This window comes from Phodopus roborovskii, unplaced genomic scaffold (genome assembly GCF_943737965.1).
Source record: "Phodopus roborovskii unplaced genomic scaffold, PHOROB, whole genome shotgun sequence".
Lineage (NCBI taxonomy): Eukaryota > Metazoa > Chordata > Mammalia > Rodentia > Cricetidae > Phodopus > Phodopus roborovskii.
Window position 1 is genome coordinate 20,999,403 of NW_026126448.1, and position 20,585 is coordinate 21,019,987.

Here is a 20,585-nt window from a genome sequence, read left to right on the forward strand (position 1 = left end):
TAGGATCAAGACATAGCAAGTTCTGTGGACAGGGATGAAGAGTGTAGACTCATGATATAGCTCAGTGGGTAAAGAGCTTGCCTCGCATCTGTGAAGCCTGAGCTTCCATCCCCAGCACCATACAAACATATTTATGATAGAGCACTCAAAAGATGTGGGAGTGGAGGATTGGAAGTTCAAGGTCATCCTCAGCTACATAGCTGCTGAGTTTCAGGCTAGTTGAACTTAAATGAGTCTTGTATCAAAGGGGGAAAAAAAAAAAGACACATTTCATCTAATTTCATGTTACTTTCACATAACAGGGCTTCAAAGGTTTATAGACTCCTGCCCACCTCTTCCCAGCTGAATACCCTTTGACCAAGGGTAAAGATGAATTTCCTATAATAAAGCAGAAGAGTTACAAGATCCATGCTCAAAGTTTTATTTTTATTTTATAATGTATGTTTTGTTTTTTCTTTTTTTCCCACCCGCATATCTGCCCTTGGAGTCGGATCCATTGTGGGAAATGAAACTCCTGTCTTCTACACAGGCTCTGATGCCCTCTTCTGGCACTGGACACAAGTGGTACACAGAAATACATGCAGACAAAATACCCATACACATAAAATAGAAATAAAAATCTCTTTTAAAAAATCTCTCTCTCTCTCTCTCTCTCTCTCTCTCTCTCTCTGTGTGTGTGTGTGTGTGTGTGTGTGTGTGTGTGTGTGTATGTCAGATATGCTAGAGAGTTACAAGTGGCTGTGAACTTCCCCATATAGGTGCTGGAAACTGTATTTCCCAGGTCCTCTGAAAGAGCAGCAAGCACACTCTTAACAGCTAAGTCATCTCTCAGCCCTATCTGCTCATTTGTCTAACGTATTCATTCATTAATTCACGAATTTAGAAGATACTCCTTAGTTGCTTCCTTTCTTCATTAGAGGAAAAAGGCTTAGCAAGGACAAGAGATTTCCCTGTTCATACAACTTCCAGGAGGCATGCTCACATGAATATAAAATGGATTGAGGGACAGCAAGATGGCTCAGTGAGAAAAGGTGCTTGTTACCAAGCCTGATGACCTGAATGAGACCAAAGCCCCACAGGATGAAAGGCAAGAACTGACTCCTACCGGTTTTCTTATGAGCTCCACATGTACCAGGACACACATGCACACCACAACACACATGCGCCCCCACATAAATAAATAAAAATGTAATAAGTGTAAATGGATCTTGAGTTGGCTAGCTGGTTCTAAGAAACACAGGGATATCTGCAAGCCTAGGACCCATGGGACACACTATACCAATACAGCCACACCCACAGCCTAGTTCCGCCCCGTGGCTTGTCTTACCTTTACAGAGAAGATATTTGCCGTGTGCCCTGTGTGCATGGAGAGCAGCTTCTTGTGATGCAGTGGGTCCCACACAATGGTGTGCTGGTCATCGGAACCGGAAGCCAGCAAGCTGTGGGCAGAGTTAGGAGCTCTGACTTCTCAAGTTCCCAGGTTGCCCTCTTCCTGCCCCCATTCCCAGAGGATAAGGAGCTAGGCACACAGAACTCAAAGGACAGTGCATGTTGTACAGTTTATGGTTAGCTTGTAACAGTAGACTCTATTTTACTTTGTTAAGAATTTTTCAATATTCTCCCAATAAACTGGCCTACAAATATAAAGCAGGTCTGGACATTCATCTAAACTTCCATCAATACTGGATTTAATAGTTTGACTGTGTGCAGTCAAGGGCTAAGCTTCAAAAGTCAGAGAGCAATAGTCTATCTCCTTAGATGGACCAAGATGAGGAGCCCTCTTCCCCCAACCTGTTTGACCCCTTCTCTGGCCCCCTCTATCTCATACTTACTCTCCTTTCTCATTCCACTCCAAACAGTTGACACATCCCGAGTGACCCTGGAGGAGGAAATAGAGGGTTAAGGAAAGAGCTGATTGGCCAGTCTCCTGGGAAGCTCAAAGCCAAGTAGGATTCCACAAGCAGAACAGCCTCTCCTTCAGTGTTTGTGGAGGCCAGAATTAAATTCCCTGCATCTCACAGCATGCAAAGTGCTTTCTCACAGTCTCAGTTGACACTGGACACCTGAGCTATAAAGGGCAGGTTTCATCATCCCATTTTGCAGGAAAAGCATACATGAGCAAGTAAAATTAAAACCACAGTTTTCTGCTCCCATCCCTGGAGGGCATAGGTACAGTTCCCTGGAGGGACATGTTCAGGGTTAGATTGTTTGCAGAATCTTTGCAGGCCCATATTTCATTCCTTTATCCCTCCATCCTCACTCCCTACAAAAGAGATTACTACAGAAAGGTAAACTGGGCTAGTTTTTATCTTGAGGGTTTTAGTTAAGAAACAGAAAGTGGGCTGGGGAGATGGATCAGTGGCTAATAGTATTGACTTTTCTTGCAGGGAACCCAGGTTTGAGTCCCAGCATCCACATGGTGGCTCACAACCACCTGTAGCTCCAGTTCCAGGGGATTTGGTGCCTTCTTTTTTAACCTCTGTCGGTACCAGGCACGTGAAGGCAAAACACTCACATGCCTGAAATAAAACAATAAATCTTAAGAAAGAAACAGAAAGTGAGACAGTCAGCAGCAGACAATGAACTTGACAGCGCAGGGAGAAACACAAGGTATGAGGGGCAGACCCCAGAGTTTTACAGCGCAGGGGATGAGATGATGAGGCGGTGTTCCTGCCCTTCACCCTCTTCCCTCCCTAAGAACACCAAGACTGCCGCTGCACGATCACCTTCCTGCCTGAAATCAGATCAAGTGCCACAGTGAAGGGTTCAGGAATTAGGCCTAAACCAAACAGTATGTAGAAAACAGGTAACGTTTATCTGGCCAGTTATTAGCTGAGAGATGAACATGGACCCCAAATCAGATGCCAAGATGGAGACAGGTGTTGGGCACTTCTGGAGAAAGAGCCTTCCCACTCTCAGGGGAGCTGAAATATATCAGTGCCTTTCTGTCTTGCAGGCCAGGGATGTGGAGGTGACTGGCTCCTGAAACGTTTAACACATTTTGCCACCTTGAGGGGAAGTAGCCCGAGGGAGAAATCAACACCCAGAAACGAGCTTATTAGCCCATAGTCTAAAATGGAGCCAAACTGACTGCAGCACCAAACCCTGACACCTAATTCCTCCTGCCCCTCAGTTCATTTTTGTTTAAGACAATTAAAAGTGACCTGTTATATGTGGTCCAAAGCATCCAAACCAGTGATTCCAACCTGTTCTTCGGGTCTCACTGAGCAGGGCCTTCCTTTAAGAGCCTTGCCTATCTTGTGAGCGTGGGAGGGAGGACCACTTTTCCTGGGGGCTCCTACTGCCATCCTACATTATGGCTCCGCAGCTCTGTGACTGTTTTCTTCTATAAAAGCAGGCTTTGTGGATTACACTGCTTCTCCAAGGCCAGCCACAGTACCTAGCAGGTATCTGCTGCTTAACTGACCAAATGAGCTGGTGGGGCTAGTGAGGAAAACTGAGAGGTACAGACACATCTAGTCCCAGCTGTCCTGTCAAAAAGGGCTGCTCTCTGTCTGCCTTCCTTCCCTGCACAGCTTCTTCCCCCTCCGCACGGGAACTCATTCCTTTCAGGCTCTGCACTTGAATACACAACTGGAACACCCTCTGCTCAAGCCTGCCAGGTCACCTGCTGACCTAAGGCCTCTCGCCTTCTCAAACACTCAGTTGCAGCCCCACACTTGTATCTGGGTCAGAATCATTTCTACCCTTGTGCCTGAAGTCACACCTTTAATCCCCAACACTTGGGAGGCAGAGACAGGAGATTTCTGTGAATCTGAGGTCAACCTGGTCTACATAATGAATTCTAGTTCAGTCTTCCTAGACAGATCCTTTCTCAAAAAACGAATGGATGATGGATAGGGCTAAGGGCACTGGCTGCTCTTCCAGGATCCGAAGACAGTTCTGAGCACCCATGTATGATAATGCTAGGTAGAATCACAGACATTTAGTTGTGATCATTATTCCTTTCTACAGGCAAGACTAAATTTCAGAGACATTGTGTTACTATCATCTCATAAACATCACACTACAAAGAAGAGAGAAGAGAAAAAGGAAATATAATGTCAACTAAACAGCATCTATTTATCTAATACTCTTTCTTTCCTTCTTTCTTTCTGTGGTAAAACTTGCTTAGCATATGCAGGACCCCAGGTTCAATCACCACTACTAGGCAGTGCTTGTGCACATCTTACTGCCAGCACTCAGGAGACAGAGGCAAGCACATCTCTGTGAGTTCAAGGCTACAAAGAGAAACCCTATCTCAAAAAACAAAACACAAAAATCAATCGCTACTACCATAAAAAATAATCTCTCTATAGCTGCACACTTTACTTTCTGATGTAACAGACAAGTATAGTAGGGAAGGCAACAGACATAACTCATACCAGGCACTTTTTCCTTATGCTGAGCTTATGTGTAATATATAACCCTGCGGTTTTATTTTTACTGAACACCTAGCATATAATAGGCTATTGTGTAAATAACACAGGGAACTCTAGGGAGAGAAGGGAAACCCTACATCAGTCAGTCAGGGTAGTCAGGTAGTGACTAGTGCTATGAAGACCATGCATCAGGATGCTGAGACTACTGCACATGCACTTCAGTGGTCGGAGGGAACCTCCCCTCTGCAAGGCCTTCTTCACTGCCGTAGTTACACTGCAGGCACACATACTACACTCTATTTGCCTGAATATGTGAGTGAATTAGAGATGCTCTTCTACTTTTCTTCTTAGGTGATTACAACATGAATTTACTTCATTATCTAAAGTAAGTGTCAACAACTTTTTCTGTAAGGGGCCAAACAATAGATTTTAGGTTTGTATACCATATGGTCTCTGTATGAATCATTCAATTCTGCTGTTGAATCACTAAAACAGACAGACAATACATAAATGAATGAGAGTGGCTGTGCTCCAATAAAACTTTATTTATAAGAACAGGTGGCAGTACACTTGAGAATCATATGGAAATGCAAAGGACTCAGAATAGCTAAACAGTCTTGCAAAAAAAACAAAGTTAGAACACTCACATGCCCTAATTTCCCAAGTTGCTACAAAGTGGTACTGGAATAAGGACAGATAGTTTGATCAATGGTATAGGTTAACAGTTAACAAAACAAACTTTACACTTATGGGTACTTAATTTCTGGTAAGAGTGTCAAGACAACTTAACTGTCTTTGCAACAAAAGATACGGGCTGGGATGAAGTTTAATGGTACAGCTATTGCTTAAGGTGTGCAAGTGCTAGGTGTGATCCCTGACACCACCATGAACAACCAAAGAATTTAGTATCAGGCTGGAGAGATGCCTTAGTATCGAAGACTAGGCTCACAATCAAAACCATATGAACAAAGTTGGATTCCCCTTAGGGACCTTATTTTTTCAATCCCTACCTCAATGGATGGATCTCCTTACTGAATTTTGTTTACATATACATATGGATCAAAAAGACCTACACCTACTTTCTAAAAGAACAAAACTCTTAGAAGAAAGCACAAATATATGTTTTCATGACCTTGAATTAGCAATGATGACATAAATACAGCACTGAAAGCAAAAGTGAGAAAAGAGAAAAACAGGGAAGGCAAGAAGGCTCAGTGTGCAAAGGCCCCTCTGCCCAGCCTATGACCTGAGATTGATCCCTGGGACCTGCACGGGCAAAGGAGAGAAACCACTCCCTCAAGCTGCCATCTCACCTCCACAGGTGTATGTATGTACGTATGTACACACGTGTACACACACACACACAGTAAAAAAGAGAAAGTAAACAGCTACCCAGGTGTGGCTGTGGGGCCCATGTCTAATCCCAGCGCTGAGAGGCTGAAACAGGAGGGTCTGAAAGTCAAGGCAGCTTTGGGGTGTACTATGAAATCCTGTCTCAAGAAATTACCAGCTAAGCCAGCTACTCTACTCTTGGTACATACCAAAGAGATCTCTAAAAGTGTGTCTGTACACAAAGACCCGTGCGTGAATATTCACAGCCACTCAGACAGATATAAAATGTTAAGGCTCACTTTGCCACTTCCATGCTATAGCTTATATAAAGGCTATGGTGCTACTTTGACATACCAGCTCACCTCAGTCTAATTTGAATTTATGCTCAAATTACACAAGAAACAAATGGAAATAAAAGGCAACCAACACCAGGCCCGGTGGCCCATACCTGTAATTCCAATACAGGAGCTGAAGCACAAGAGTCAGAAGTTCTAGAACAGTCTTGGGTACATTTTAAGTAAATTCAAGGCTAATCTAGGCTACAAATAAATACTGTCCCCAAGACAGTAACAAGAGAAGTGCAATAAAGGCAAATTGAGAAGGTGAGATATGAGTTGGGTGGTGGTGGCGCTGCCTTTAATCCCAGCACTTGGGAGGCAGAGGCAGAAGGATCTCTGTGAGTTCTAGACCAGCCTGGTCTACAAGAGCTAGTTCCAGGACAGCCTCCAAAGCCACAGAGAAACCTTGTCTCAAACAAACCAAACCAACCAACCAACCAAACAAACAACAACAACAACAAAAACCCCAAAAAACAAGGTTCCTTATGGGGAGACTCAACCAGGCACAGAGGGGAAAACAACAGTCAGGGTTATGTCAGTGCCATCTGTGCAGAACACATAAAGATATTTTCTTCCTCATCATTACCCTGAAATAATATGGTATAATAACTATTTACACAGTATTTACATTGTATTAGGTATTAAAAACAATCTAGGGGTGTTGTAAAGTACCAGGAGTATGTTTGTAGGTTATATGCAAATGACACACCATTTTATACAAAAACCTTGAGTATTTGAAGATATTTGTACCTGTTGGAAGTTCTAGAAAAATCCTCCAAGTATATCAAGGGATGACTGCATAATGTATATAATTTAAGAATAATATTAAGAAAATCAGGGGCTGGAGAGATGAGTTAGCAGTTAAGTACATATTGCTCACAAAGAGGACCCAAGTTCAGTTCCTGCACCCATATAGGATGGTTCACAACTCCAGCTTCAGTGGGATCTGATGCTTCTGGCATCTAGGAGTATCTGGCACACTCATGAACAAACCCACCCACCCACCCACACCTAATAAAAAAAAAAAAATAAACAACCCAGCTAAGTGTGGTGGCACATATCTCTAATCCCAGCCCTGTGCAGGTGGACCTCTGCACAGCAGTGGATGGGAAACAGACCATGTAGGTCTAGGATGCAAACTGGATCTCTTACCTGAAGCTCTGCTTCCAGGCCCAGCCGCCGAATAAATGGATCAGTGACATGATATCGACGTTCAAAGCTCAGGGCACCCCGCTCCTGGGGGACAAAAACAAAGTTGTAGTTTCTTTGATTCAATTCAATGTTATTTAGTATCTTTCTGTTTAAAAATATATTTTATGTAAGTGGGTGTCATGTACATCTCTGCACCATGTGCATGCCTGGTGCCTGCAGACCAGAAGAGGGTGTTGGATCCCCCGGGACTAGAACTGTAGGCAGCTATGATGCCGGGAATCAAACCCAAGCCCTCTGGAAAAACAGCTGGTGCTTTAAACACACCGTGCCATCTCTCCAGTCTCCAATGCACTTTTCTATGACCAACCCTATGCTAGGCACAATAAGAAACAAAAGATAGCAAAGAACTGAGAAAACACAAACAGGGAGGGAATGTTTCCACACTTGAGATGGAAGGGCACCATCTTATACATATACAAAAATACCTGCTGATACCGAACCTCTAAAAAATAGTTCCTTGTCTTTAAGGGCTAGCCAATTCAATAAAATCCCCAAAGACCTCATAAAGACAAACCTAAAAGAGTTCAATGACACAAAGTAAAACAGACAAACACACAGACTAATGTACACCAAGCACTGGTTTCTATCAGGGCACATATCACACTCAGTCCATCCAGTTCATACACATGAAGTTCTATGTACCAAATGCCACACAATTCTATTTTTGAAAACATGTAGCCCTAGTTGGAACTTGTTAAGCAAAGGAGGCTAGCCTTGAACTCCACCTGCCTCTAAGGGCTGAGGTTAAAGGTATGAATCCCACCGACTGCTATGTTTAATTCAATTTATTTTTAGTTTAAAAAAGTTCTAGAATTTAACTTTTCAAAGATGCTATCACTTAACAAAAAAAAAAAAAAAAAATTAGAGTAGTCTTCATGCAGTTACACTACTCAGGCCAATGAGATAGATATGAAGCTCCTGCTTCCAGCTTGGGGTTCTTACCAGAGACACATATGGCTTGCTTGAAACTAGTCTAAGCTTCTGTGGACTCCATACTGGAGTCTCCCTGGAGCTGTCTCACTCACTGAACCCAACTGTCCAGTTACTCACACATCTCACAGGATTCGCTGCTTTTGCATGCAAATTGCAGAGGACAGGCCACAGTGCAGGGGACCCTCAAGGAGAAGAACCACCTCAAGCTGTACTCAGACTGACTCCCTAAGGCTGGAGCAATGAAGAGGCTATTATTTATGTACTCTTGTGTGCACTCCTACATTGATGGCTTCTCCACACTGATGGCTCACCAGCCTACATTAATCTTAGCAATGGAGGGACAGGAACAGGGACAGAGGAGCCTCCATGAATTTCACGTACTTGAAAAATTTCTATGAGACCTCGATTCCATCCTCAGCTTCTTACTAGCAATCTTTGTGACTTTAGGTAAGTCACTAACTCTAGACCTGCCTTTCTGTGTTTGTTCTGTTCTTTTGAATCTATAGGGCAGTGGTCCTCAATCTGTGGGTCACAACCGTTTTCACAGGGGTCGCCTATGACCATGAAAAAACACAGAGACTTACAATATGATTTACAACAGTAGCAAAATTACAGTTAAGAAGTAGCAACAAAATATTTTGTGATTGGGGGGGGTCACCACAACATGAGGAACTAACTCTATTAAAGAGTTCAGCATTAGGAAGGTTGAGAACCATCACTGTAGGGGATAAAAAAAAAAAAAAAAAAAAAAAAAAAAAAAAAGACTTAATGCACTGGTTAAAAGGTCTGGGCTGCTTACCTTGATTTGCCTACGGATGAGGTCTCTAGTTATGTTGACTTTTGCCATCTTCTCTTAATAGTTCAACAGAAGGAAGCTACAGAAGGATCTTCAAGACCCTTGCACATTCCAGCCAAGCCCAGGTCCACAAGACAAGCATTTAATTACCTGCAAGGAAAACAAAAAGCACCATCAAGCCTCAGGAAATGGAATAAGGTCCCTTCAAAAACCTGATCCTAAACAGCCCACTAGCCTACTCAGTAAGTTATGACATGGTGGGCTGGCCTTGCTCTGTGGTGCCGAAGAACCCTGAGCGGGTAAAGATGGAGAGACCGTGACTCATAACCACAGGGAGCACTGAGCAAGCACTTGAGGAGTCATGATGCCTCACCAGAAATGGCTGTAGGATTCTGATGTCAACAGGGCACAAAACAAATGTCAATATCCACGTGTCCCATGAAACCTGTGGCAAACTGAGACACTCAGCTGGCCTCTTGCACAACCAATTCAGTACCACACACAGTTTCACCAAATAAAGACTCAGGAAGGGAGCTTCCAGAGAACTACTGATACATGGAAGCTCCTGGAGTGGGCAAGGAAGCCCCGTGCTCCCTGCCATGCCTTGCCCTTTGCATTTATATTTATATCCTTTATAATAAACCAGTAGATAGTTTCACTACTACTACTAGCAACAGGAACATGGATGTGGAGATAGAGACCTCTCTGGAATTGGTTCTCCATCCACCTTAACATGGGTCTCAGGGATCCAACACAGGTGGCCAGGCTTGTGTGGCAGGAGCTTTGCTTATTGAGCCACATTACCAGCTCTAATTTTTTTTTTTTTTTTTGGTGAGGGGGAGTTCAGGAAAGGGTTTCTCTGAGTAGACCTGGATGTCCTAGAACTCACTCTGTAAAGGCTTCAAACTCACAGAGATCTGCCTGCCTCTGCCTGCTGAGATTAAAGACGTGTGCCACCATCCAGCTCCAATACCTAGTTTTAATTTTAAAATTGTATGTGTAGGAGTACTTTGCCTGTATGTATATCTGTGTACTATGTGCATTCCTGTGGAGACCAGAACATGCCGGATGCCCTGGAACTGGAGTTGCAGTGGGTTGTGAGCTGCCACATGGATGCACAGAACCTAACCTGGGTTCTCTGGAAGAGCTCTCAACCACTGCGCGACCTCACCACGTCTATATAATAATTTTTTAAAATTTATTTTGTTATTTTAAACTCTGTGTGTGTGTGTGTGTGTGTGTGTGTGTGTGTGTTTCTGTTTAGGCAGGTGCCAGCAGAGGCTAAGAGAATCAGATCTCCTTGGGAGCTGGGGTTAGACAGTTGTCATCAATGTGGTGCAGATAACCAAACCAGGGTCCTCTTAACCATGGAGCCATCTCCCCAGACTCCAGTAAATTTTATTTAAAAAAAAAATTGAGATTAATTTTTTAGCCTAAGGATTTTAATTAATTACTTAAAATTTCTGAGACTGATCACAGTTTTTCCTCCCTCCTTCCCTTCTGTCCTGAGAGTCCCTCCCCTAATCCACTCCTTTTTCTTCAGAAAAGTAAAGGCCTCCCATGTATATCAGCCATGGCATACATATCAAGTTGCAGGAAGACTGGGCACCTCCTCTCCTATTAAGGCTGGACGAGGCAACCCAGTAGGAGGAAAGGGTCCCAAAAGCAGGTAACAGAGTCAGACACAGCCCCTGCTCCCTCTGTTAAACCAAGCTACACAGCTGTAACATATGTGCAGAGGGCTTTGGTCAGTCCCATGCATGTTCAGTCTCTGTGGGCCACTATGAGCCTAGGTCAGTTGCTTCTGTGGGTTTTCTGGTGGTGTCCTTGGCCCAGTAAATGCTTTTTGTTTTTAAAGAAGAATATTAAATAAATGTGTAATGAACATGCCAGAGATTCAACTGAATAAAGGAATTCCCTGTCAGTGTATATAGTTTAGTCTCTGTCCCATCACCTCTGAAAGCTAGTCCTACAACATCTAACCCTGTTTAAAAGAGCAAGTAACTCAATTCTTTAACATAGCAAAAGGAGACACAAATGCAAAAAGAAAATCTAAGTATATTCATCACAAATTTTGTAGCAGAAAACACACACACACACACACACACGTTATCAATATCAGTAGTCTGGCTAAACAATGCCATATGACATCACAGGTCATCAACATGGCTCATTATGTAAAGGTTACTTCCCACCAAGACTGACGACCTTAATTAAATCCCTGGGAACATGATAGAAAGAGAAATGGTTCCAGCCAGCATGTATGCAACCACACACATATACACACCCCACACATAAAAATGAATGCAGTATAAAGTTTTTTAAAAAACGATAACCACGAAGGAACATGCCTATGCTATATATGTACCCCTTAAAAAATACTGTATGCCATCTAAGTGTTAAAAATGAAATATGACTATTTTGGAGGTTATGACTTTTTTTCATTCTACTTTTCAAATGTCCTAGAGAAATGGTTCTCAACTTGTAGGATGGGACTCCTTTGGGGGTCAAATATCAGATATCCTGCATATCAAATATTTATATTACTTTCATATCAGTAGCAAAATTACAGATATGAAGCAGCAACAAAGTAATATTATGATTATTGGGGGTAACCACAACATGAGGAACTGTATAAAGGGGTTGCAGCATTAGAAAGGTTGAGAACTGCTTCTCTAGAGGGAAGGGACATGAAGGAAAGAAGAGGAGAAGAAGGGGAGGAGGGCATGCATATGTTAGCCAGAGATTGGTATTGGGTATTTTCCTCTTATTGTTTTACATCTCTTTTTTTGGACACAGCCTCTCTCATTGAACTTAGAGCTCACTGTGTGGGCAGACTACCTGCCCAGAGAGCTCCAGGGACTCTCTTGTCTCCACCCCTCCTCCCCAGTGCTAGACTCACTCCTGGTGGGTACCACCATGCCTGGGTTTCTGGGAACATGAACTTTAAGAGCCTTCTGCTGCTTACACAGTAAGCATTTAACAACCAAGCCATGCCTCTACTTACCAAGCAGTTTTAACTGGGGTGAGGGAGAAAACCCCCAGAAGTTATTTATGGTTTGGAGTGGCTTTTTATTGGGGGGACATGGCTGTTCTGCAACTATCTATATAGGCCTCAAAGTCAAGGAAACCTGCCTGCCTCTGCCTCAAAAGGCCTATGCTGTAACACTCAGCTTTAATACCTTTTCAGTAACCTGCCAGAGTTGGTTTCTGTTGCTTGCAGCTGCCAGTAAATGATTCTGAAGCTGAACAAGGAGGACAAGGAAGAGAGATTACTGAGGTAACAAAGAAAGATTCAAGCAGCTCAGGAGGAGCCAGGTTGATGATGTAAGCCTGTTTGTAATTTCAGCTACCTGGGAGGTTGCTGTGAGACTTTGAGGTTCCAGCACTGGGAAGGCAGGGGGATGCACCACCACCACCACCCAGCCCTTCTTAGAATTGTAAAGAACACTTCTGCTCCATCCTGAGAAGAAATGGTTAACACGTTGGAAAACCACCCTGGAATACAATCTAACCTTTCTCAAAGAAACAAAGACTCAGTGCCTTTCCATAAAGTTTTGTAGGTACATCTAACTAGATAAAAGATTTACAGAGGAAGAAATATCTTTAAATCTATCTATCAAGAGGAACAACTAGTTTCATATTTCCATCTAAAAGTCTCTCAAACATAAAGAATTAGATTAACAAGTCAAAACTTATTTTGCAATGACAAGATGAAGTCATGGGCAACTCTTAAGTGCTACTTCAATGGGCATTCTTGAGACAGTCAACAGGTCAGGTACAGAAGCTTGGGAGTGGGGGATGAGACTGATATGCAGCGGTGACATACATGATCAAACACTAGAGAAGATGACACTAACAACAATTCTATCTCGGATGCAGTATGCAAATTACATAATGGCTGAAATTAATAGTTTCAAGATTTTTAGCACAAGAATTTTAATGAGCTGGACTTGGAAGGATTGACTGAATCTTACTTATAACTAATTTAGTCATAATCTTAGAAGAAAGGACAGAAGACAGAACATTAACCATGGGGAAGAACATGACAGTGGGCGCCACTACAAAGAAGAACATGCACTCTTCACTCTGAGCTGGGAATGACTGGTGAGCATTGATGGGAGATGTCATTCTGCAAATATGTTTCTCTTATTGGTTAATGAATAAAGCACTATTGGCCTATAGGGAAGCAAGATAGGCAGGACTAGGAGACAAGGAGGATTCTAGGAAATGTAGTAGAGAGGAGTCAAGATGTAGGATGTGAGAGAAGTTAAGGTCCGGGACCTTAGATCTGATAAGACTACGTGGAAACACTTAGATTGATAGAAATGAGTTAATATTTAAAACAGAGCTAGCCAATAAGAAGCTCTAGTCATTGGCCAACAGCTTTATAACTAATAGAGCCTCTGTGTGTTATTTTGGGATTGAGGAGACTCTGGGACCAGGCTTGTGGGAAACTGCTCATAACAGAGCACCACACTTGGAGCTGGAAGAACATTGAGAGCTAATTTGTTTCTAGAAAATGAAAGCTCAATACTTTCTCTAGCTACAGGACAAAGGTTTTCAGGGTCTGATCTGTAATTAGGATGCTACAGGTCAGCCCTAACAGACACTCATGAAAGGAGGAAAAAGTGAATCGTCGCACACGGGCCAGCACAGAGGAAAACACATGACAATGTTTAACAGAGACATGAGTGGTGACACTATGTGGATGCCACACCTCTCTGAAGGTATTCTCCCATAGACCTAAAATCACTAGCTTGGTACCTTTAACAAGACCCTGCCTGCAAGTTTTTAGCGTAGGCTACTAGGAAACTTTCTTCTATGAGGCTAACACTAATAAGAAACTAATATTCAGGACCAGCAAGATGGCTCAACAGGTAAAGGCACTTGCCATGAAAATCTGGAACTTAAGTTCAATTCCCAGAACCCACACACAACTTGGAAGGAGAAATCCAACTTCATGAAGTTGTCCTCTGATCTCCATACACACTTTGGCCAGTATATACCCATGTATATAATCATACACATACTAAATACTAAATAAAAGAAAATAACAATTAACAGCTGGCTTTGGAGGGAAAAAAAATCTACTCATAATGTAAAGGGTACCAACAATATAAGCCATAGAAATTACCCATTTGGAACCAAGGACCAAGTGTCAATACGCAAACAAAGAACAACCCAATTTCACGTTGTCTGCCTACATAATGTAGCAGAAAAAAAATTACACAAAACAATTTTATGTATATGAAAAAATGCTCAGTGGTTAAGATTCCACAGAACCCTGGTTCAATCCCCAGCACCCACTCAGCAGCTCACGAGATTGTCTGTAACTCCAGCTCCAGGAGATCCAACACCCTCACAGAGACATATATTCGGGGAAAACACCAGTTCATATAAGATAAAAAAAAAAAAAATGAATCCTACACCTGGGCATGAACTCCAGGCCCCTCAATGTGCCAAGACAAGATATTTCACACACAGGTCCAGTTTGTACAGCTGTAAAGTGAAACCGGGGTGGGTATACCTACCTCAGTGGGCAGTTGTGAGGAACAAGGAATAAAATAAGTATGAACATACACACAGTTCTCGGAACACAGCAGATGCCAATAAATGAGTCAAATGTGATTAAGTCCTGTGGCACATGTCTGATAGCACAGGTTGCATGTCTATCAAGAAGGAAGCTCACTTTGGGGATCCCATTACAGGACTGGAAGGTGACAGAGCATGGTGTTCTTACTGAGAACTTTAAGTTAGGAGATCTGAAGGAAAATTATAACTTTATTTTTGTTGTTGTTTTTTGTTTTTCAAGACAGGGTTTCTCTGTATTGCTTTGGAGCCTGTCCTGGAACTCACTCTATAGACCAGGCTGGCCTCGAACTCACAGAGATCTGCCTGCCTCTACCTCTCTGGGGCTTAAAGGTGTTCGCCACCAATGCCTGGCCTGTTAACTTTGTTTTAAAAAGGAAACTCCACACAAAACCTTATGCAGAGATGTTTACAGAAGTGTTGGACAGAAAGAAAAACAATTCAATGCCTCAACAGATAAATAAAATGTAGAGACAGTCATTTAACCAAAAAAAAAAGTGATTAAAACTCCAGGCTTGGCCGGGTGGTGGTGGCGCACACCTTTATCCCAGCAGTAGGGAAGCACAGGCAGATGGATCTCTGAGAGTTTGAGGCCAGCCCCCAGGACAGGCTCCAAAGCTACAGAGAAACCCTGTCTCGAAAAACCAGAAAACAAAAACGAAAACAAAAAAACCCCTCCAGGCTTGGAAGTACATGTGTGCAAACTTGAGGGGTTATGCAGGAGGGTCATGAGCTTAAGGTTACCTGGGATATAAAGACTGTCTCAAAAAAAAGGGGAAAGGGGAGCTGGGATGATAACTCAGTAGGTAAAGTGTTTGCAAGTCCCATCCCCAGAGCTCAATAAACAAAGCTAGGTCTGGGGGCATGCTCTTGTAACTCCAGGAGATAGGAGACAGGTAGATTCCTGGAGCTTGCTGGTCAGCTGGCCTAGACTGTACTTCAAAAAGTGGTGGGGGCGGGGCGGGGCAATGATATGACTCAGCAGGCAGAAGTGCTTGCCCTGCAAGCCTGACAACCTGAGTGTATCTAGAGACCCACATTGGAAGGAGAGAACCAACTCTCATGTACATTGTCCTCTGACCCACACACTGGAGGCATGGCTGTGACCACACTCCCACATGTCATACATACATATGACCACACCTGAGGTTGACCTCTTACCCCCATACATAACTCAAAGGACATGTTCACACATACCCACAACACACATGTGCACCCGCCTTGAAAACATCCTAGTGAAAGATGATGTCATATGATATAATCCTTGAAATGTTTAGAGTTTGAAAATAAAGTAAGAGATGGCAGAACAGAGAACAGCAAACGGATGTGGGCTTTTTACATTGAAGTGGAATTCACACAACAAAAGATTAATCATTTCTGAATACACAACTCAACCGTATCCAGTACACACACTGTTGTGCAACCACCACCCCTAGCTTGTTCCAGAACATTTGATTACTCCAGACCCAGCAAGTAATCATTTCCCAATTCCCTCTATCCCCTACGCCTGACAAACACCACTTTCCATTCTATCTTGACAGATCACCTACTCCAGATGTTTCATTAACAATATATGGCCTTTTGTATTTGGCTTCTCACACTTATCATAATTTTATTTGAGATCCAAATCAAATCTTCATCCTCAGGTACATAGCAAGCTCAAGGTTAGATGGGTTGTCAAGAGACTCTGCCTCAAACACAAGTGAATGACAGTCTTTAAGATGAGGATGTAGCTGGATGGTGATGGCACACGCCTTTAATCCCAGCACTCGGGAGGCAGAGGCAGGCAGATCTCTGGGAGTTTGAGGCCAGCCTGGTATACAACAGCTAGTTCCAGAATAAGCTCCAAAGCTACACTGAGAAATCCAGTATCAGAAAATAATAAACAAACGAAAAGATAGAGATGTAGTTCTATGGCAGATCATGATGTGCTTACCATGCTCAAGGCCCTGGTTTGACCCCTAACATCAAAGAAATAAGTAAAACTTTTAAAGGTGTGTCAAGACCTAATGGTGTATCTTTAATTCCAGCACTTGGAAGGCAGAGGAAGGCCAATCTACAGACTGGACTATCTATACAGTTCCAGGGCAGTCTGGGATAGGCAGAAAGAGCTCTCTAAAAAAAAAAAAAAAAAAAAAAAAAAAAAAAAAACATAAAGAATTTCTACCTGTAGCAACTTTCAAAATGTGGAATACTGATTAATGAAAGAGAAAAACCTGTATCAATCAGGTCTAAGTCATATATGGCCATACTAATCTTGGGATGGAGAGCACAAGATGTCAGAGTGGACCAAAAAGCTAAGCTCAGCAGGTCTCTCTGTTCAAGGCCAGCCTGGTCTACAGGAGAGCCAGGGATACACAGAGAAACCCTGTCTTCAAAAACAAACAAACAAACAAAAAACATAAAAAAACTAACAAACAAAAAAATTGTTGAACTATAAATTTTATGTCAATACATTTCTACCATGTGAATAGTGTGTGTGTGTGTGTGTGTGTGTGTGTGTGTGTATTTTAAAAGGCTCTCTAACTCTCTTCCTTTCTATTTCACAATCACAACTCAAAAAGAAGAGCTGGTTCTTAGCCTTTCCCGTCTCCTCCCTTCAACTATGGGTCGGCAGCTTCTGCTCCTTCAGGGCCAGCTCTTCTCCCGATTCATCTTGCAATGTTCCCAAGTCTGACTGAACTTAGCAGATGCCAGTAACTACTGAATAAACAGCGTGGCTACCTGGGTACACAATGCATTATGACTATCAAAGTGTCTTTGTTCATGCTTTTAATTTGCTTCACAACAATCCCACGAGGAAGCCACAAAGCTATTATGGTCCCCACTCTGTGGTGCTGAGGAAGGGCCACTGGGCTGGGGTCAATGCCAGTCTCTCTCTACCTTAACTGATGGGAACCGAGAGACACCACACTCTGCCAGACTCTTCCATCTATAAAATGAGAAACGGAACTTGGAATGGTGGTGCAAAGCTCCAAAAACAGCATTTGGGAGGAAGGCAGAGACCAGGCCAGCCTTAGTAACAGGGTGAGTAGAAATTAACTTGGACTACATGAGACCTACCTTAGTTGTCTATTGCTATGACAGAACATCATGACCATGGCAACTTATAAAAATAAATAAATAAATAAATAAATTTAATTTGGTGATCATGGTTCCACAGGGTTAGAGTCCCATGATTATCACCATGGCAACAGGCAGGCGAGGTGCTAGAGCAGTAGCTAAGCGTTGACATCTTGAAGCCAGGCAGTGGCAACACATACCTTTACCTTTAATCCCAGCACTCAGGAGGCAGAGACAGGCACACACAGACACAAACACAAAATAACTAAGAGGCAGACTCAGAGATGAGCTACAAAACACTTCCAAGAACTGCTAATTCACAGGAGACACCGAAATTCATCTGCAGAAGAAAGATGGAGCCTCAACCACATGTACTCCCAGTCCTCCGGACATCCCTCATCCACAGTGCAAAGGGTGCCTCCAGCCCAAGCGACAACTGACCCTTTTCAACATTCTGAATTGTGCAAAAGATGCATGCAAGTTTCCTTTCTTCTGCTTGCAATGGTATCCTTACTGGAGCCATCCAGAGGGACCGTGTGATATCGCAAGGGCCTAGCTGCGAGGTCAGCATAAGTGGCAAACAGGATGGAAAGCCAAGCTGTGGAATCCAATAGAACCAAGGCTCAAATCCCAACTCTGCTGTCTACTTTCTGTATGGCCATTTCTAAGACTCAGTTTCCTAATCTGGTCATATGTTCCTCTGCAGGGTAACCAGTGATAGGATAATACATGTGTAAAAGGTCTGAAACTGAGCTGCTAAATGATATTTACTCACTGTACCAAACAGTTTACAAGTGTCATCTCAGACCCCTCATAGCAATCCCACTAGAAAGGCATTACTCTTAACCCAGACGCAGGATCTAAGGCATAGGAAAGTTAATTATCACAGCCACTAAGTTATTAAATAGGAATCAACCTAGCCTCACACCAGACCCCAGGCTACGGGCCATAAAACAACTATTTCTATGATCTTTAATCAGACCATGTCCAAACAGGTGTCTAAAATAAATTTCATCTTTTGTCATTCTTTAGGACTAGACAAGGAGGCAAATTACCTCGGCTGGGGTGTGGCTTACTAATAAAGAACTTGCTCAGATCATGTGGCACCCTGGTTCAATCCCCAGTACTAACACTTCTGAGAAAAACAAACAAACAAACAAACAAACATTATCTTGGCTTTACTAGTCTCAAACACAAATTTAGCCAGGCAGTCAGTGGTGGTGCATGCATGCCTTTAATTCCAGCATTTGGGAGGCAGAGGCAGATGGATCTTAGTTCAAGGCCAGCCTGGTCTTAGGAGCTAGTTCCAGCACAGTCAAAGAGAAACTCTGTCTCAAAACAAAAAAACAAAAAACAAAAAAACAAAAGCAAAAAATCCAAAACAAACAAAAACCCCATAAATGTGAAAAGTGCTACTTCAGGCCTGAGGTATCCGCACACATTTGTTCCCCTAGCACTAAGAAGGGCAAAGGCAGGAGGGTCATTAGTTTGAGGTTGTCCTAGGTTACCCAGTGAAAAGGCTGGCACAGAGGTACAGGTCCATAGCCCCAACATTAGGAAGTGGAGGCAGCAAGATTGTGGTTATGTAGAAGGGGATGAGGATCAGAAAGCACGCCACTTTGGGGTCATGGGTAATTAATACAAGGACGGTTTTGTTGAAAGAGGCTTGCAGACTAGTCCGAGCAGCAAAGAGCATCTCTGGACACTGAGTCTCCTGGCTCACAGGATTCCCATGGGAAACTAACAGCAGCCTTTTCTGTACAACTCCATCCAAAGAAATGCTTCACCGTTTGGGAAGCATTTAGCAAGAACTCACTTTGACATCTCGTCTGCCTGAATGGGCTTTATAACACCATCTGAGCTATGTGGACATTTTCCCTGAGTCTTCAGGACTTTGCTTTTCATAGTTAGCTGGTTCACCTTTTTTTGTTGTTGTTTCTCTGTGTGGCTTTTGGGGCCTGTCCTGGAACTGGCTCTGTAGACCAGGCTGGCCTCAAACTCACAGAGCCTGCCTCTGCCTCCCAAGTACTGGGATTAAAGGCGTGTGCCACCAATGGCTCTGGTTCACTTTCTGTTGGGCCCATAGCATACATTTCATAAGGCAGTAGAACAGAGCAGAGGGGAGACGGAAGCATGTTCTGATGATGCTGCCCTCTCTCAAGGTTTGAGCATCCTACGAAGGCTTGGACTGAAGAAGCTTCCTAAACAGCCTGGCTTCCATTCTGTAAGGGATTCCCTAAAAGTTCAAGAACAAGCAGTTCTATTCTGCTTGAAAATAGAAAATAGAACAAGGGGTTGTAAATGAAAGTTTACCTAACACTGCCCAAGAGACACTGGGTAACTCCCTGGTCAAGGTCCGAGTCTGCTCCCCACCCCCACTCCAAGAAAATGGGGCTAATCCCTCCCTTAATGGCTACAGGAGGATTAAGGGTCATTATTCTTGGCACCCAGCTCTGGCACAGCTCTAGCAGTTGTGAGCTTGTTTATCCTAAAAGAAGGTATTTAATATAAGAACATAAACAGTGACCCTTGATCTTAAGAATGTCTGGAAATTTTCTATTCTTCCCCTCCTTTAGCAGCACCAGGGTCTGGTCAGAACCTACTTCAGGTGATCTACCACGGAGCCACATCCCCAGTCCCTCCCTCCCCCTCCCTCCCCCTCCCTCCCCAGCCCTTTCCTTCCTTCCTTACCTCCCTCCCTACTTCTCTCCCTCCCCACCCCCTTCCCTCTCTGTTTTTCAAGACAGGGTTTCTCTGTGTTGCTTTGGAGCCTGCCCTGGCACTCCTGTAGACCAGGCCAGCCTCGAACTCACGAGATCCTCCTGCCTCTGTCTCCTGAGTGCTGGGACTAAAGGCATGCGCCACCACCCCACCCTACCCCCTATCCCTTTTTCAATGTTTTAATTTGAGAACATCAGGATGCCCAGGCTGGCTTTG

General features: G+C 43.3%; 1 protein-coding gene across 4 annotated transcripts in view; it reads right to left on the reverse strand.

Annotated features, from left to right (window-relative positions):
• Wdtc1 (WD and tetratricopeptide repeats 1) overlaps positions 1–20,585 on the reverse strand; it is a 61,645-nt gene that overhangs the window by 20,040 nt on the left and 21,020 nt on the right. For 3 of the 4 annotated variants that reach the window (XM_051189032.1, XM_051189030.1, XM_051189029.1), the window contains exons 2-5: positions 8,997–9,143; positions 7,205–7,288; positions 1,833–1,879; positions 1,328–1,439 (exon numbers count right to left, since the gene is read on the reverse strand). In XM_051189032.1, coding sequence (XP_051044989.1) covers positions 1,328–1,439; positions 1,833–1,879; positions 7,205–7,288; positions 8,997–9,044 — 291 coding nt within the window. In that variant the 5' untranslated portion in view covers positions 9,045–9,143. Of the gene's footprint in view, positions 1–1,327; positions 1,440–1,832; positions 1,880–7,204; positions 7,289–8,996; positions 9,144–12,175; positions 12,245–20,585 lie in introns of those variants that run through there. The other variant, XM_051189031.1, reaches the window with a different exon arrangement.